General features: G+C 51.4%; 6 protein-coding genes across 6 annotated transcripts; 3 read left to right on the forward strand and 3 right to left on the reverse strand.

The window, feature by feature from the left end:
• Nucleotides 1-554: 554 nt before the first annotated feature.
• Nucleotides 555-1,843, reverse strand: K460DRAFT_361610 (uncharacterized protein). Its single transcript, XM_040932492.1, has 3 exons — nucleotides 1,249-1,843; nucleotides 895-1,199; nucleotides 555-847 (listed from the first exon to the last, which is right to left on the reverse strand). Exons 1-3 carry the CDS (start codon nucleotides 1,507-1,509, stop codon nucleotides 673-675), a joined length of 741 nt encoding a protein of 246 aa, XP_040793412.1. The 5' UTR covers nucleotides 1,510-1,843; the 3' UTR covers nucleotides 555-672.
• Nucleotides 1,844-2,095: 252 nt separating this feature from the next.
• On the forward strand, nucleotides 2,096-4,114 carry K460DRAFT_328145 (26S protease regulatory subunit 6B). The gene is made up of 4 exons (XM_040930692.1): nucleotides 2,096-2,209; nucleotides 2,263-2,328; nucleotides 2,432-3,503; nucleotides 3,561-4,114. The coding sequence occupies exons 1-4, from the start codon at nucleotides 2,207-2,209 to the stop codon at nucleotides 3,809-3,811; spliced, it is 1,392 nt and encodes a 463-aa protein (XP_040793413.1). The 5' UTR covers nucleotides 2,096-2,206; the 3' UTR covers nucleotides 3,812-4,114.
• A 439-nt stretch (nucleotides 4,115-4,553) lies between these two features.
• K460DRAFT_240045 (uncharacterized protein) lies at nucleotides 4,554-5,583 on the forward strand (the record flags this gene model as incomplete). Its single annotated transcript, XM_040927312.1, has 3 exons — nucleotides 4,554-5,048; nucleotides 5,110-5,168; nucleotides 5,229-5,583. Coding segments are annotated over 3 exons (909 nt in total), but the record flags the coding sequence as incomplete, so codon positions are not given.
• Nucleotides 5,584-6,897: 1,314 nt separating this feature from the next.
• Nucleotides 6,898-8,474, reverse strand: K460DRAFT_302327 (cyclin-like protein). Its single transcript, XM_040929902.1, has 2 exons — nucleotides 8,090-8,474; nucleotides 6,898-8,029 (listed from the first exon to the last, which is right to left on the reverse strand). The coding sequence occupies exons 1-2, from the start codon at nucleotides 8,432-8,434 to the stop codon at nucleotides 7,130-7,132; spliced, it is 1,245 nt and encodes a 414-aa protein (XP_040793415.1). The 5' UTR covers nucleotides 8,435-8,474; the 3' UTR covers nucleotides 6,898-7,129.
• A 978-nt stretch (nucleotides 8,475-9,452) lies between these two features.
• On the forward strand, nucleotides 9,453-11,539 carry K460DRAFT_328149 (uncharacterized protein). Its single transcript, XM_040930693.1, has 3 exons — nucleotides 9,453-9,959; nucleotides 10,011-10,169; nucleotides 10,219-11,539. The coding sequence occupies exons 1-3, from the start codon at nucleotides 9,846-9,848 to the stop codon at nucleotides 11,434-11,436; spliced, it is 1,491 nt and encodes a 496-aa protein (XP_040793416.1). The 5' UTR covers nucleotides 9,453-9,845; the 3' UTR covers nucleotides 11,437-11,539.
• A 1,124-nt stretch (nucleotides 11,540-12,663) lies between these two features.
• K460DRAFT_412493 (uncharacterized protein) lies at nucleotides 12,664-14,087 on the reverse strand. Its single transcript, XM_040937544.1, has 4 exons — nucleotides 13,885-14,087; nucleotides 13,706-13,835; nucleotides 13,104-13,653; nucleotides 12,664-13,050 (listed from the first exon to the last, which is right to left on the reverse strand). Exons 1-4 carry the CDS (start codon nucleotides 14,067-14,069, stop codon nucleotides 12,875-12,877), a joined length of 1,041 nt encoding a protein of 346 aa, XP_040793417.1. The 5' UTR covers nucleotides 14,070-14,087; the 3' UTR covers nucleotides 12,664-12,874.
• Between the last annotated feature and the right edge of the window lie 309 nt (nucleotides 14,088-14,396).

Here is a 14,396-nt window from a genome sequence, read left to right on the forward strand (position 1 = left end):
CAAATGAAGCGAGAAGTTTCAATCATGCTGGTTCCTTAGTTGTTTGAGTGTATTTGTTTTTATATTCAAATTGCTATGTACCGTTGCCCTACTGGATACGAAGATATGTAAAGTCATTGCCATGCTTACAATCCGCGCGGAATCGTCGAACACGACTCCATCAAATATCTCATAGCGTCTAGAAGCCGGAAGCTATGCGAAGAACTTAGGCCCTAGCATAATTTATTAAGTGATCCAGCCTTGGACTTAGTGGGCCTGAGAATGAACTTTTTGGCACCCTCTAGCGCTGCAACGGTGCTAAATTTGTGATTTATCGTTGCGCATAGTAGAAAGATACAAAGGTAAGCTGACGCAACAAATGAAGTTGTTGTATTTAAAAGGGATTTTAGGGTCGTATTGTTTCAGATAAGTGAGTAATTCTTGAGTATTGTATTTAGTTATTCTGCCGTAAACCCACACGCTAGAGACGTTCGATAGACGTCAAATCCCAACATCGCCTGACGCCGTCGCCAATGATAAAATGAGTAATCGAATGACGAACGCCCGTGAACCCTTGCCTATATTGTCTTCTTCATACCTCCCGTGTCTCATGCGAATCGTCGATTCCTCGATGAAGTGAAATATCGGTCATTCTAGAAATCGCTTAGATAACTGTGAAGCCGTTAAAAGTGTTTACGCTTCGCCAAACAGCCGAGCTGTGATATCGCCCATGTAGGCCTCTTCTAGCTCGTAGTCTTCGCCGCCCATCCTGTCAATGCCGACATACTCGAACGAGCCCACAACGGCCTCGACATCGAAGCCCATTGCCACAAAGCGATCCACAAGGTCCTTGTTGTATCCATGGTACCTGTGACAGTGTTAGCAAATGACTTTGGGGGTGGTGTGAATACATACGCTGCAAGCTTGACCTTCTCCTCATTTTGCCTAGCCTGCTGGGCCTTCTTCTTGATCGACTCGGCTGTAGCACCTCCGCTACCCTCGGCGATTTCCTTCTTTGGTGCTCCCGCATATTTCACAGCCCAGTCACGCGCCTTGTGCTCGAACTCAGCGGGGTTTCGGATCAGCATGCTGGCGACCTCCGCATCTTGTGGATCTTTTGGTTCAGGCGTGCTCAGGAGGGACTGGAGGGAGATGAGGGCGGACTTGATGGTCAGAACTGGCGACCATTGTGATGATAGCGTGTCTAAGCAAATGGCACCCTGATGTAGTTAGTAGCTTGCACACGTCTACTATATTTGGTTTACTTGCAGTCTGAGAGCTGACGTTGGGGTGCCAGATCTTGGTCTCGAACTTCATAACCGGGGGGCGAAACGGGTAGTCGCCCGGTATGTTGATGTCCACGAAGAAGGTAGCGCCCTCGTACGGTGTGTCTGGCGGCCCATAAAACTGGCCCCGAAGGTGTGTGAGGTCGTCGCCGTTTCCTGTCGGCTCAACAAAGATCTTGGAGAGGTGGTCATTTTGGATGTCGGCCAGCTCCTTGTGAATGCGGCGAGCTCGGTTGGATGCCATTGTGGGAGTAAGTGGAAGTCGGAATACAAGGAAGTTGAGGGAGGGGGAAAGAGGGCGGAGGCTGGCGAAAGGTAGGCAACAAGTCGGCACTGACGCTACGTGGGAGTGTCAGCCTGAGGCTAGGGAAACGCCGACTGATGCGGGGAATGGTCAAGCAAGTGGGTTGTATTTAGGCGGGGCACGTTGAACCACCAGTTGCTTGGGAGGGTAGAGTATAAAGCGGCACCTACGCGGATATCGAGTGGTTGTGGTGGAGTATAGCAGTACAGTGTTGTATGTACAGTATCTGGTAACCCGCGTGGGGAGCTCTTGGGTAGACCAGCGGGGTCGTAGCAACAGCACTATCAGAAGGTTTTCACGGATGCTGGAAGATAGAGAGAGCAAGAGGAAATCGATCTGAACTCAGATTGAGGGTGAATGGTTTATCGCTAGCAAAGCACGCCTGACGTGTCCGTCCTTGTATGGGGACTGGTGAGGCGGAAGCGCTCGAGGCAGCTGCAGTGACGCCACAGGCCGCCAAGCCCGCGAAGCTTCGCGGCATCAGCTCGTTGCGGCCACCATCAACATTACCAACACGACGCCCGCTGCACCTCCGCCATCGCCCTCACCACTCGCATCCCTGTGGTACTCTCTTCTCGAATCACTCGCTCAATAGCACAGCATCTGGAGTGCAGGCCTGCCAGCGTGATCGCGTGCCATGGTGAGCTTACCTCCTTTCGGAACTCACTTTCGCCGCATACTAAAGACATACAGGGTAACCAGCAATCCAGCGCTGGAGGCGGCGGACCTCCGGGCGACGACAAGAGCAAAAAGGAAAAGGTATGTTGTCACGAACCTGTGCATTTGACGTGCTAGTCACACCTAGGCGTTGCATGGCCTTGCCGCCTCAATCTGGTTGGTACTAATGTTTGTCTGTGTACAGAAGGATAAGCCAAAGTACGAGCCTCCACCACAGCCCACCACGCGCATCGGCAGGAAGAAGAAGAGGGCTGCAGGACCGAGCGCCGCCGCAAAGCTTCCAATCGTCTACCCGACCGCACGATGCAAGCTACGATACCTGCGCATGCAGCGCATTCACGACCATCTGCTGCTCGAAGAAGAGTACGTTGAGAACCAGGAGCGGTTACGGAAGGCAAGGGCTGTGAAAGAAGGCAACGCACCAGCCCCCTCTGGCGGAGAGGATGCCCTTGACCGCAATGCGGACGAGAGGTCGCGGGTCGATGACATGCGAGGCAGTCCCATGGGAGTCGGCAATTTAGAGGAGCTCATCGACGACGACCACGCCATCGTTTCCAGCGCTACGGGTCCCGAATACTACGTTTCCATCATGTCTTTCGTCGACAAGGATCTCTTAGAGCCGGGGGCAAGCATTCTCCTGCACCATAAGTCGGTGTCGGTAGTTGGCGTACTCACAGACGACGCGGATCCGCTGGTGTCCGTCATGAAACTAGACAAAGCACCTACGGAGTCGTACGCGGATATTGGTGGTTTGGAACAGCAGATACAAGAAGTACGCGAGGCTGTTGAGCTTCCTCTGTTGCACCCGGAATTATACGAGGAGATGGGTATCAAGCCGCCGAAAGGTGTCATTCTCTACGGTGCTCCAGGTACCGGAAAAACGCTGTTGGCCAAGGCTGTGGCCAACCAGACCAGCGCCACCTTCTTGCGCATTGTGGGAAGTGAGCTGATCCAGAAGTACCTTGGAGACGGGCCTAGGCTAGTGCGACAGCTCTTCCAAACTGCGGCTGAGAATGCGCCTTCGATCGTGTTCATCGACGAGATCGACGCAATTGGTACGAAGCGATACGAGTCGACATCCGGTGGTGAACGTGAAATCCAGCGAACCATGTTGGAACTCCTCAATCAACTCGACGGTTTCGATGATCGCGGAGATGTCAAGGTCATTATGGCTACGAACAAGATTGAGACTCTTGACCCTGCGTTGATTCGACCTGGTCGTATTGACCGAAAGATTCTCTTTGAGAACCCTGACCGTAAGCTGCGATGATAATAATATTCGCATCACACTGTAATGACTAACCAATTTACAGAAACGACAAAGAAGAAGATCTTCACCCTCCACACCTCCAAGATGTCCCTTAACGAGGATGTCGATCTCGACGAGTTCATCAACCAAAAGGACGACCTCTCCGGTGCTGATATCAAGGCAATTTGCTCCGAAGCCGGTCTCATGGCGCTCCGCGAGCGCCGAATGCGGGTCAATATGGAAGACTTCCGCACCGCAAGAGAGCGAGTGCTGAAGACCAAGACCGAGGGTGAGCCTGAGGGCCTGTACTTGTAAGCGCAAAGAGAGGTACATCTAGCTTCTGGCAGCATATTCAAGACTCAAGTATTCGATGAGTGTATCAGTAGAAACGAACAGCTTCTTGCCATGGTAGGCTCCTAATCTTCATCCCAATTGAGATTATATTTTGATTCTCATTCTTCGCTCGTCGCCTAACATGGGCGATGCGCTCATTCTCAAATAGGGTGCATCGCGGCCTTCCTCGTTGCCCTACCCTACGCTGTGCCCCGCTCATAACACGTCTCTATTAACACAAACTTATTTTTCACAATTTTTCATCTTCACTTTTCTTTTCAATATTGACGCAAACGCTAGTCGTTCGTAGTTCTAGACGTTGCCATTCCTTATTGGACAAACTTCTTCTAGGATTTGACACGAGCTCTGGCTGAGCTTTCCGACTCTTCCGTTTCACTCATCATATGGCAGTCCCACCATCGTTAGAGAAACATTGCAAGCGTCCATACTCCAGAGTGAGAGACGGGGATGCTGTGAAAGACCCGCTATCTTGCCACCTTCACCCCAATATTGGAGCCCGCTCTCTGTTACGAATGGGTGAGAGCGCACCGCGCACCACTAAGGCTCGTGCTGTTCAGAGTCATACATCCGCGTTTCCCTTCCCCATATATTTTGTTCTTTCCTCTACCGACGTGCCCACTCTAATAGCGACTCCTCCCTCAACAGCGGCTCTGCTGCCTTCGACCATATCAGAGAGCCGGCCTCCTCTAGCTGACCGGCCAAGATGGAAATCGAAGCCCCTACCTTCAACTCATTGAACAAGCCGCAGAAGCGAGCTCTGATTCTACGAGATCAGCTTCGCTACACAGAGCCACGTCACCTAGACACCTTTATTGAAGGTATCACTGACGACGAGCCGCCGACTTATAGGAAGATCAACGGCAAGGTCGTGCCTACTCTCACCCTCGTTACCATCAAGGACACAGCAACTCGATTCGACCTTGGAAATGTGTTCTTCCCAGAGGAAGATAATGCTGTGCATCGAGTATACTTGACGGTAGAGGATGGCCAGTTCGAGATGCGCACAGAAGTGCCTTTGCCCAAAAATGACGCAAACCTCGAGTCAGTTCCCATCCATGGATTTATCGCTGGCGGCATGGTGCAGATGTTCAAGGAGAAGTTCCAGGCAATCTTCGCTAGGAAGGATAAGATCAACGATGCCAGACGGGCCGCTTACAATAAGCCGCAGCAGCCGCCCGTGAAATTCCACGAAGGGGAGGTATGTTGACTCTATTGCCCTGCCGACCTTATGAGTGAAACAGGTGACTGACTTGCTGCAGACACTTGCTAGGCTTGACCCTGCAAAGGCTGAGCAGAATGGAGAGGCCTCTCAAGGCGAGTATGCCACGCCTTTTTCAATGCAATAGGAGACTAACGAAATGTTAGTTCAAAAGGCTAGAAAGCGCAAATTGGGCGACCCTGTGGTCAAACATGTCGCGAACAAGCGGAAGCGCACAGGCCTCGACACCATTCCCAACGATATGAAGAGCGCGACCTTCAACACTATCCCACAACATATCAAAGTGGATCTATTCAACAACATAGTGATGACTGCATTTCCCAACTTCGACAACTTAATGGTTGCAGCCTGGAACGTGGTGTCTGTTTACTCGAACTTCGGAACAGACTTCCCTGATCTCCATAGCTCTATCGTCGATTTGAAACACGTGCTTGTAGATTTCGATGAAGCTTTTGCAATGCGTGGAGATCGGACAGAGCCTAGGTATCGCCATGACTTTCACCCTGCTTCGCGAAAGGGTACGAGTGGACATCGTTTACTACTGTCTGGGCCTGACGCTGTTCTACCCGACGCCAGTGGTAGAACCGGCAGCGGAAAGGGTCAGCATATGGACAATAGCGTCGCATTAGTCGATAGTATGGAGGATCAAGGCACTGAAGAGCAGGACAGCATGCCACCACCGCGTAACCTACAGTTGACCCCCCACCCTGAAGATGATGAACAGGACGAACACCCACTTGACGCTCTCTCACCAGCTGGAGACGAACACCATAGGGACAGTCCACAGCCAAGTCCACGACACACGTCAGAGAAGGAGACCAGCGACATTACAAGCTCAAGGAACTCCTCACCAGCCCAGCAGCTTGCTCAACCCTCTCACGAGCGCGTCAAGAAAGCACGCGATCAGAGCCGAGAAGCCAGTACAGACGAGCGCGATAAAGCTGCCGAGCGAAATACCACCAGCGTAGAACTAGCACGTAGACGGGAGCAGTACGCCTCATCGATAGGCAAAACGGATCTGCACAGCAGCGGCACAGAAAAAGCCTTGCGCGCCGCCTCCACCGAATCGCAGTCTGAACAAGGCCAACTCCAAGTCCCAAACGCAGACCAACAAGTCACTACTCCCAAGAGGAAGAACACACCCACCGCTACCACTACCATGGCCGACTATACGACCACAACACAGCTCCGCCAAAAGTTCCACGACCGCAAAGCGACGCTAATACGCACATACGGCAGTCTAAACAACATTCCGCAGCAAAACCTCACGCAGCTGCAGCAACTCGAAACTGCACTCAGGGCGCGCGACCGCGCTGATAAGGAAGAGGGTAGAACAGAGCGGAGGGTGCCCCTGCCAGCATCACCGGGAAGTTCGATGGCGGGTGCGCATCTAGGGAATTCAGTGCTGGGTGCGAAGAAACCTACGGGCATGATGGCGCCTGTGGCTCCTATGCTGCATAATCGGAAGGAAGGGGGTGGTACGAATAGCCCTGGTAGTGGTAATTCGGGTCGGAGGGGTTATTGAGGTTCAGAAAGAGGGAGAGAAAGGAGGAGAGGGCGTGAACTTGCCTTTTTGGCGCGTAATGGCTGGAGTAACTTTTGCTGACCTCGGGACGCGGCTTTGACTATGTCTTTTTGACTTCGCGGAGAAGTATTTAGATTCTTTCTTTAATGAGAGAACGGGATTCGACGACTGGAAAGCATAGCTTTCTGTCTGTATAAGTCCATCTAGCGCGAAATATAATTTCAAGATACAGACCATAAGCTTTGTGCTTGTCGCAAAAGACTTTTGCAGTTTCTTTTTCTTTGATGGCGTGCATTCGTGATTGGTGGATGTCCGACATACGATGGCTGATCGTAGCTTATTGTTCATGTGGTATTTGATATAGAGCCCTTATGAAAGGTCAAATGCGCTACCAGTGCGGATAGACACAGCTAAAGACACAGCAGATAAAAGATGCCGCCTAATGTCCCATATACCCCAGTGAAACGCCGTAAACGCCTTCGCTATGCAAAAACTACACTCCGACCTGTCAGAATACCTCCCTCTGGGCCCCATTCTACCCGTTCTTAGGCAGCTCAGGCCCCCAAAACGCATCTGCTTCCTTCTCATAGCTCTCGCGTTCCAGCTTTCTCCGCTTCGCTTTGCCCTGCTCCAGACCTCCGTCTCCCTGCATCGCGTCCCTTTTCTGCGCTTGGTTGAGTTTTACCAGGTCGATTTTATCGGGATCCCGGCACATTTTTAGTTTTCCTATTAGCCTCTTGATTTCTGCTTGATGGTTGGCTTCTCGCGCGGTCTTTTCTTCTTTTGGTAAGGTGGCGTTGATATACAGGCGATGGGAGGATATTAGTTTTGCGCAAGAGTGGATGGTGGATAGCAGCTTGTCGTATATAGGCGAGGAGGTGGGAATTTTGAGACCAATATAGAAGAGCGTGAGGGGTTCGTCGGCCAGGAGGTGTGCGGCGAGCCAGATGTGCGAGGGTGTGTAGAGAAAGTAGGCGTCTGTGAGGAGCGCAGCTTCCTTGAGCGTCTTGGAGGCGAAGAAAGAGGCATTATTGATGCGGTTCTCCATGTTTTCCACAGTCCAGTTCGCCGCAGGGCCGTTCTTCTTCTTTGGTAATTGCAGCATCTGTGCTTGTATGTCGTCCCCGCTTCCAGGACCCTCATATCTTCCCCCGGCGCATTCCAACATCTCCATACGACCTCCCGCGAGCCCGCGAAACGGGTGTCGAACATCCAAGTTGTATCTCAAACCCTGCATGACCATGTACTCGGGCGCGAGGATGCTCTCGGTAGTGACACTCGCAGAGGTGAAGAATGCGGCGAATTCGTCGACTTTTAGGTTGTGTACTTCGACCTTTGTGGCGAGGAACATGACGGTGCGGGATATGTTGTGTACGTGGTAGGTCATGGGCGAGTTGTAGAGGTAGAAGCGGCGGAGGTATTGTATACATGTTGCCTGCAGGGTAAGATTAGAATGCGATGCTGCGCTGTAATTGCAAAGGTGGGATAGACGTACAGTGACCTCAAAAGGGAACCTGCAATGTTCACCCAACTTGATGGCGCGCTCACAGAAGTCGTCCACGATCTTCAACTCCTCGTCCACAGTCAAGCAGTCCACCTCTCTGTCCGAGGCCACAGCATTTGGTGTGTTCGCGCCGCTGCCATTTTCGACTCCCGAACTTATACTATCGCTTTCGACGTGTTGGGCGCGGTGGGCGCGTTGGCGCGCGACGTTTGCTTTGACGCGCTCGGTGGCTTGTATGTTGGTCGTCAGGCGTTGCGCTGCGAGCTGCTGCGAGGTAAAGGACCAGTTTCTGAATTGGGTTGAATTGCGGTAGAGGTCATCTTCCGTGAGCTTCATGGCTGCTTTGGTGCGATTTGCAATTTGATAGCTGCATGCGAGTTGCATGTGCTGGTGTGGAGCTTGTAGTGCAAATGGAAGGTGGGTTGGAAGGGCAGGTTTAGCCGAGCGGGAGTCTGTTCGAGGTGCCCTTTCTTCACATGCTTTCTTCGACGTTGCGGTGGACTACTAGCTTGGTGCTTTAATTCACCGTACATCTCCGGCTTTACTCGGTGCTTTCCATGATATCCTGTATCCAATCTCATGGACCGTCTTAAGCTTCCATCAATCCCGGCTGTGGTACCAGCAGCACCGCTACCCATGTTTACTACAACTACTTCCACGGTGTATGCAAACAAGGTATCCCCACAGATACGTGCCCAATCACCTTAGTCATGGTCTTGGGAGTTTGAATTGGCCTCAATTCTGCTCAATCTGCTTGATGCGGCGAGTTAGTCTGACGCCAGCACCAAGTGCCTCGAGCAGGTAACAGTTTAAAATCGTATGGCGCCCCGTTCTCATCTTGGAGCTACTCTTCTCCCTCAACATCATTTATTATTCACATTTTGGGCAACATGCCCCGAGGTCTTCGACGACTCCTACGCCAAGATATACCATGACGATCTACTCCCCGCTTTCCCAAGCTATAAGGCCGCCGTGATAAGCCACCCCAAAGCTCCAGAATCAGGGCTCCATCCACTGCCACCTCCGTCATGGTTCAGAAGTCAATTACTCCATCTTCACTTGGACAGGTGTTGAAGCTCTGGTTTGCTCCTAAGCACGTCATGCAACAAGTCTGGACGCCATAGTGCATGCAGTTGATTCCAGCTCGACACGGCATGCATCGGATCACGTTGGCTGACACTTTCCCGGCTTAAAGTCCCCAGAACATTTCAACCTTCTTCATATTCAATGGCATCGGTCCAAGGCACCCCAGTTCTTTGCCAAACAACTCTTGGCACCTTCCATTTTCGGCAGACCTATCAACACGGTTGCTGAAGGATGCCCAGAGCCAAGCTCGAACTACATCTGCTGTGCACCCGCTTTATTCTTGACCGGCAGAATGCGTGGCTTCGAGCCGCAGCATGCTGCAGTCTGTTCTCCAGTCGTAGACGGAATGCCTGCCAAGCCTATAACCCAGCCCCGGAACAAATGAACGCTGTCTTCGGCCCCCTCCCAAGATCTTACCAAGATATGCCGAGCACGATATTAAAGTTCACCGATGCTTCAATACGAGTCTTGGAAGCCAACACTAGGGTTCGGAGTACCTGCGATAGGAAGGTATCTCGATGACGGCCATTTGTGCCTATCGCACGCGACCGTTTACGTGCGACAAGCGCAGAGAGGACAAGAGATATAAGAGCCACGGTGCGGCACCCAGGTTACTGGATCATCAACTGCCACCCGTCAATTCGCAGTCTTGTTCGCAAAGATGAAGTGGGCTACTGTTGCAACTGCTCTGTTGCCATTGGTTTCGGCCCATGGCTTCACACACGAGCAATATGCCTCTGGAGAAGTCATGGACTTGATGATGTCTGGGAAAGAGGTGCGTACTAGTCAATTCTGTCTACCTCTATCCAGGCGCTGACAACCACAGGCAACATGGGCCGAGCGCGAGGCAGCTGGCGACTACGACAACAAGCAGTGGAACGACTTTCAAAAGAAGCGTAGCAGCAAGAACAAGATCGAGTGCAAGCACGGTCGTGTTGAGGCTGTCAAGGGCGATGCCAACCAGACATACAAGTGCAAGAACATCGTTAGTGTACCAGTCATGCCGTGCCTAGTTCCATACTCACGCCATGTAGGACTTGTATGACTTCAAGACGCATCAGGAGCTTGGCCAACCCGTTGGTCGAGGTTCAGGATCGTGGGGTTGGACCCACAAAGGCCGTGAGTTCATTGCTATTGGCCAGACCGAAGGCACTGCTTTCGCTGAGGTCACGGACAAGGGTCAGCTCGAGTACCTTGGTCGTCTGCCAGCGCACAATGATTCTGTTGTCTGGCGCGAGATCAAGACAGTCGGCGACACCCTTGTTGTCGGGTCTGAGGGCATCGGTCACGGTGTGCAGTTCTTCGACCTGAAGAAGCTTCTCAAGCTCTCCCCAAAGAAGCCCAAGATCTTCGACATCAAAAAGGATGTCGCATGGCTCAACATCACCCAGGGTATTGCCGGACGTACACACACTGTCGTTGCCAATGAGGAGTTGAACTACGCCGTTGCCTGCGGCTCTGGTGGACGTCCAGGTCGTAATGATACCTGCGCCGGTGGTCCCATTTTCATCAACCTCGACAACCCGTCTAAGCCCTATGTCACCGGCTGCGCGCCCCAGGACGGCTACACCCACGATGCTCAGTGCATCGTCTACCGTGGTCCCCACAAGAAGTACTATGGTCGCGACATCTGCTACGGCTACAACGAGGACACCCTGACCATCTACGACGTTACCAACAAGGAGGGCGTCGGTGCTGCATCCATCATCTCGCGCACTCCTTATGTCGGTGCTACATACACCCACCAAGGGTGGGTTCTCGACCCCTATTGGCAGACTCACCTTGTCATGGACGACGAGCTCGATGAGGGCCAAATTGACCCTAACCGTACTGCTGTAGACTCGCCGGCAAAGGACGGATTTGCCGTGACTTATATTTGGGACATCCAGAACCTCGAGGCACCCAAAGTCAGTGGCCTCTACAAGTCTAGTGTCCGTTCCGTCGACCACAATCAATACGTCTACGACGGCCTCTCGTACCAGTCCAACTACCAGGCCGGTCTCCGCATCCTCGACGTCAGCTCCATCCCCCACTTCCCTGACGGCTCCAAGGTCGAAGAGATTGCGTACTTTGATGTCTACCCTCTGGATGATGCTAAGCCTGGTGGCGGTGATGCGCTTTGGGGTGGTGGTACCTGGTCGGCATACACTTTCCCCTCTGGATATGTTGTTGTCAACACCATCGACCGCGGTCCATTTGTTGTCAAGCAGAAGGGCGGAAAGGGCAAGGGCAAGTACTTCGGAAAGAACTAGAAACCTCATGATACGAAAATAATGACCTAGCGCGTACGACGCGTCTAATGGTAATGAATAGTAGCTATTTCATGGAATGAAAAGCAACACCTTTCAGACCTGCATCCTTTGTTTCCTGAGTGCCTCTTACTCATGTTCGTACTTATTGAGACGCTGTTTTATGAACCTGTGATCGATGCCTCTTCGAGCTCAGCGCACGCTTCTTACCAAATATAGCAAATACTAGCAGCGCGAGACATTGGAAAGCTGGAGTAATCAGGCAGGAGTAACCAGGCAAGAGCAGAGGAGGTCTAAGCCAAGCTGAAAGTAACGCGAGGTATCAATAGTGTAGTGAGAGTCTAAAAGACGCTTAAGAAGAAACGTAAAGCGTCGGCTGATAACGAGATTTGCTCAAGCGACTCGAAATGAATAGGATGGAGCTCTGTGACGGACTAGAAGAAAAGTGAAGGATGCCACGTCAGTGCTGATCACCCGATAGGTAAGCGCAACATGACTCCAAAATGGATAAGTGGGTAGTGATGGAATAGGAAAGAAAAGCTAGAGACTTCGATGATTGGACGAGTGGCCCATGACATGGTCTCGGGTCTCAAACTGTCGAACAGATAGCTGGATGCCTTATAATTGTGCAGTCTCATCTTGCCATGTACCACATGTTGTAAAACATAAAATCTGATAATATAAATAGTATTTATTACTCGGGAGGTAATACCGAGCTGTGCATATACCATGATCACCTATGATGATGAACGGTTATTCTTGTCAAGGAGTGCGCTCGAAGCTTTCACATTTAAACCGAGATTGAGAAATTCTGCCTTGCTCTCGCCTGCTCGCTAATGTTGGGTGTCGAACAGAACAGGACTTCATTAGGAGAACTCCGCAAAACTTACCGGTTCCTCGTTAGCGTCGACGATCTTCCGAGGTTCAACCTTGATCCCCGCTCTTGATGAACATCGAGGCGTTGCTCATGTCCTTTCCTTCTTCTCTTTGATCAGATTTGTTTATGGAATGGCAAGAACCGATTCATAATCGCCCTTCACGATTTGATTCGTAGTTCTTATAATCTTACTCAACGTACCTTCACCGAGGGGTGATAGCTCAAAGGCTAGTTGGGCGCGTAAGCACAGGATCTTTTGTTTGCATAATCCTATAGATCCAGCTGAGCGATGACTTTGCAGATTTTTTTCGCGGAGCAAGACAGCACAAAAAATGTAGAACTATAAATTCTGTAGTTTGTTTTGTTCAATTAGGATAGACGTCACGATCTGGGGGACGAGCTTTAAGCTACTGAACATTAGGTCTTACTCCAATTTAAAACCACCAACCAACGTCAGCACTTGCTGGGGCGTGTTAAATAGCCTTTGTTGCCCCGTATCTCCACCTCACTTGCAGCGTAACACGGCCGATGTACATGCCGGATGGGTGTTCCGAGAATGTGCGCTTAGAAAATCGCGAGAGCATTCGGGGGTGAGCCCACCAACCCAGGAATGTTAAGCGGCGTAGAAGTAAGCATAAACGAGTATCGACCCGTCTTCTCACAATGTGCAGAAAGGGCCTTCAGATCCCAGAGTTCGCCGATGGACATGCCAAACATGGAGAGGAGCCAAGGATGTAGAACTATTTGTCTGTCAATACGCTTCTTCGTGTAATACCAGATGAGCACCACTCACCGAGATCCTCCAACGCCACCGCCTCTCGCTTGTCATTCAATGGGGGCAATGCCTCGAAAGCCCACGAATCACCAGCTACCGCTGCAAAATGTCGATCCCAGAGCCATCTCGCAGTTTCTTTTGTACCGTCCACACCTATGATCTGCACTTGTGCCATCTTGGCAAAATCAGCTGGCGTTGGTGCTTCCAGGGTTTCCGTCGTTCCGGTGCGAATTATGAGCACATCACCGGGCTTGAACTCGACATTTTGGTGCTTCGCAATAGCTTCAATGTCTCCAACAGTGATGCGATAGCCATCGAATGGCTGGCACATGGCGTCGTCGCCGGACTTTCCTTCAGTGGTGGCTCTCGATTCGTACCAGGCTTTGTAGTCAATCAAAACACCACGAGCTACAAGACCTCCTACACTATGCCAGTGGTCCAAAGTAGGCATCAAATTCTTCTCCGTACTAGATACGGATAGTGCTTCTTTGGTGACCTGGATGCCATTGTATGCGAGCTTAGTCTTCGGGTCTTGCCAGTGCACGAGACTGTCCCATTGACTAGTTTTCTGAACTTGATTAATACTATTGGAGATGAGGTGATGAGGTAGCTGGATGTACCTGAGTATTGAATGTGATTTCGTCATCCCATCCTTCACCGCTGCCAAGACCAGCTTCGCTGAGCGTCATGATTTTGTGGACAGGGTTGATGCGGCCAGGCATGGGGAATTTGATGGCGTTAAGAGGCCAGCTACACAACCTTAGCTTATCGCTGGATTCGGGGTGCACATGCAGCTTACTCGAGCGATATCGAAACACCATCTCTCGCTTCTTTACATGCCGCAGCTACCACCTCAGGTGTGAGCAAATTTAGCGTGCCTATCATATCTTTTTTCCCATTCTTGTCAAATATGCCCCACGCACAGCCTTGCGGCATGCCTTCTACCGAGGGTAGGTCATCGAAGTCGGGTATCGTTGGTGCCATATTTGCTGGTGTGAGAGCTGAATTGATAGTGCAGTCAATTGGTATAAGCAGCTCACTGGCTTTTTATGGGCCGCTTTCAGCCTGTAAGAACTAGTGGGCATGCACCTGACAGATTACATACTGATATGCGCGAATAATCATCTTTGGCGCGTATGCAGTGCTCAGAAACGCCCCGCATAAATCTCACGGGGATGAGCTCTTGGTATTTGACACGCCAATCGCAACGAACGGTGGATATGGTGGTGTCCCTCCAAAGGATTGAAACGAAGTTCCACTGTGGAACCTTGTACCGGTAAGACAGGGGTGCTGGGAGCGGGGCAATGCCAA

Source organism: Cucurbitaria berberidis (genome assembly GCF_010015615.1).
Source record: "Cucurbitaria berberidis CBS 394.84 unplaced genomic scaffold K460scaffold_1, whole genome shotgun sequence".
NCBI lineage: Eukaryota > Fungi > Ascomycota > Dothideomycetes > Pleosporales > Cucurbitariaceae > Cucurbitaria > Cucurbitaria berberidis.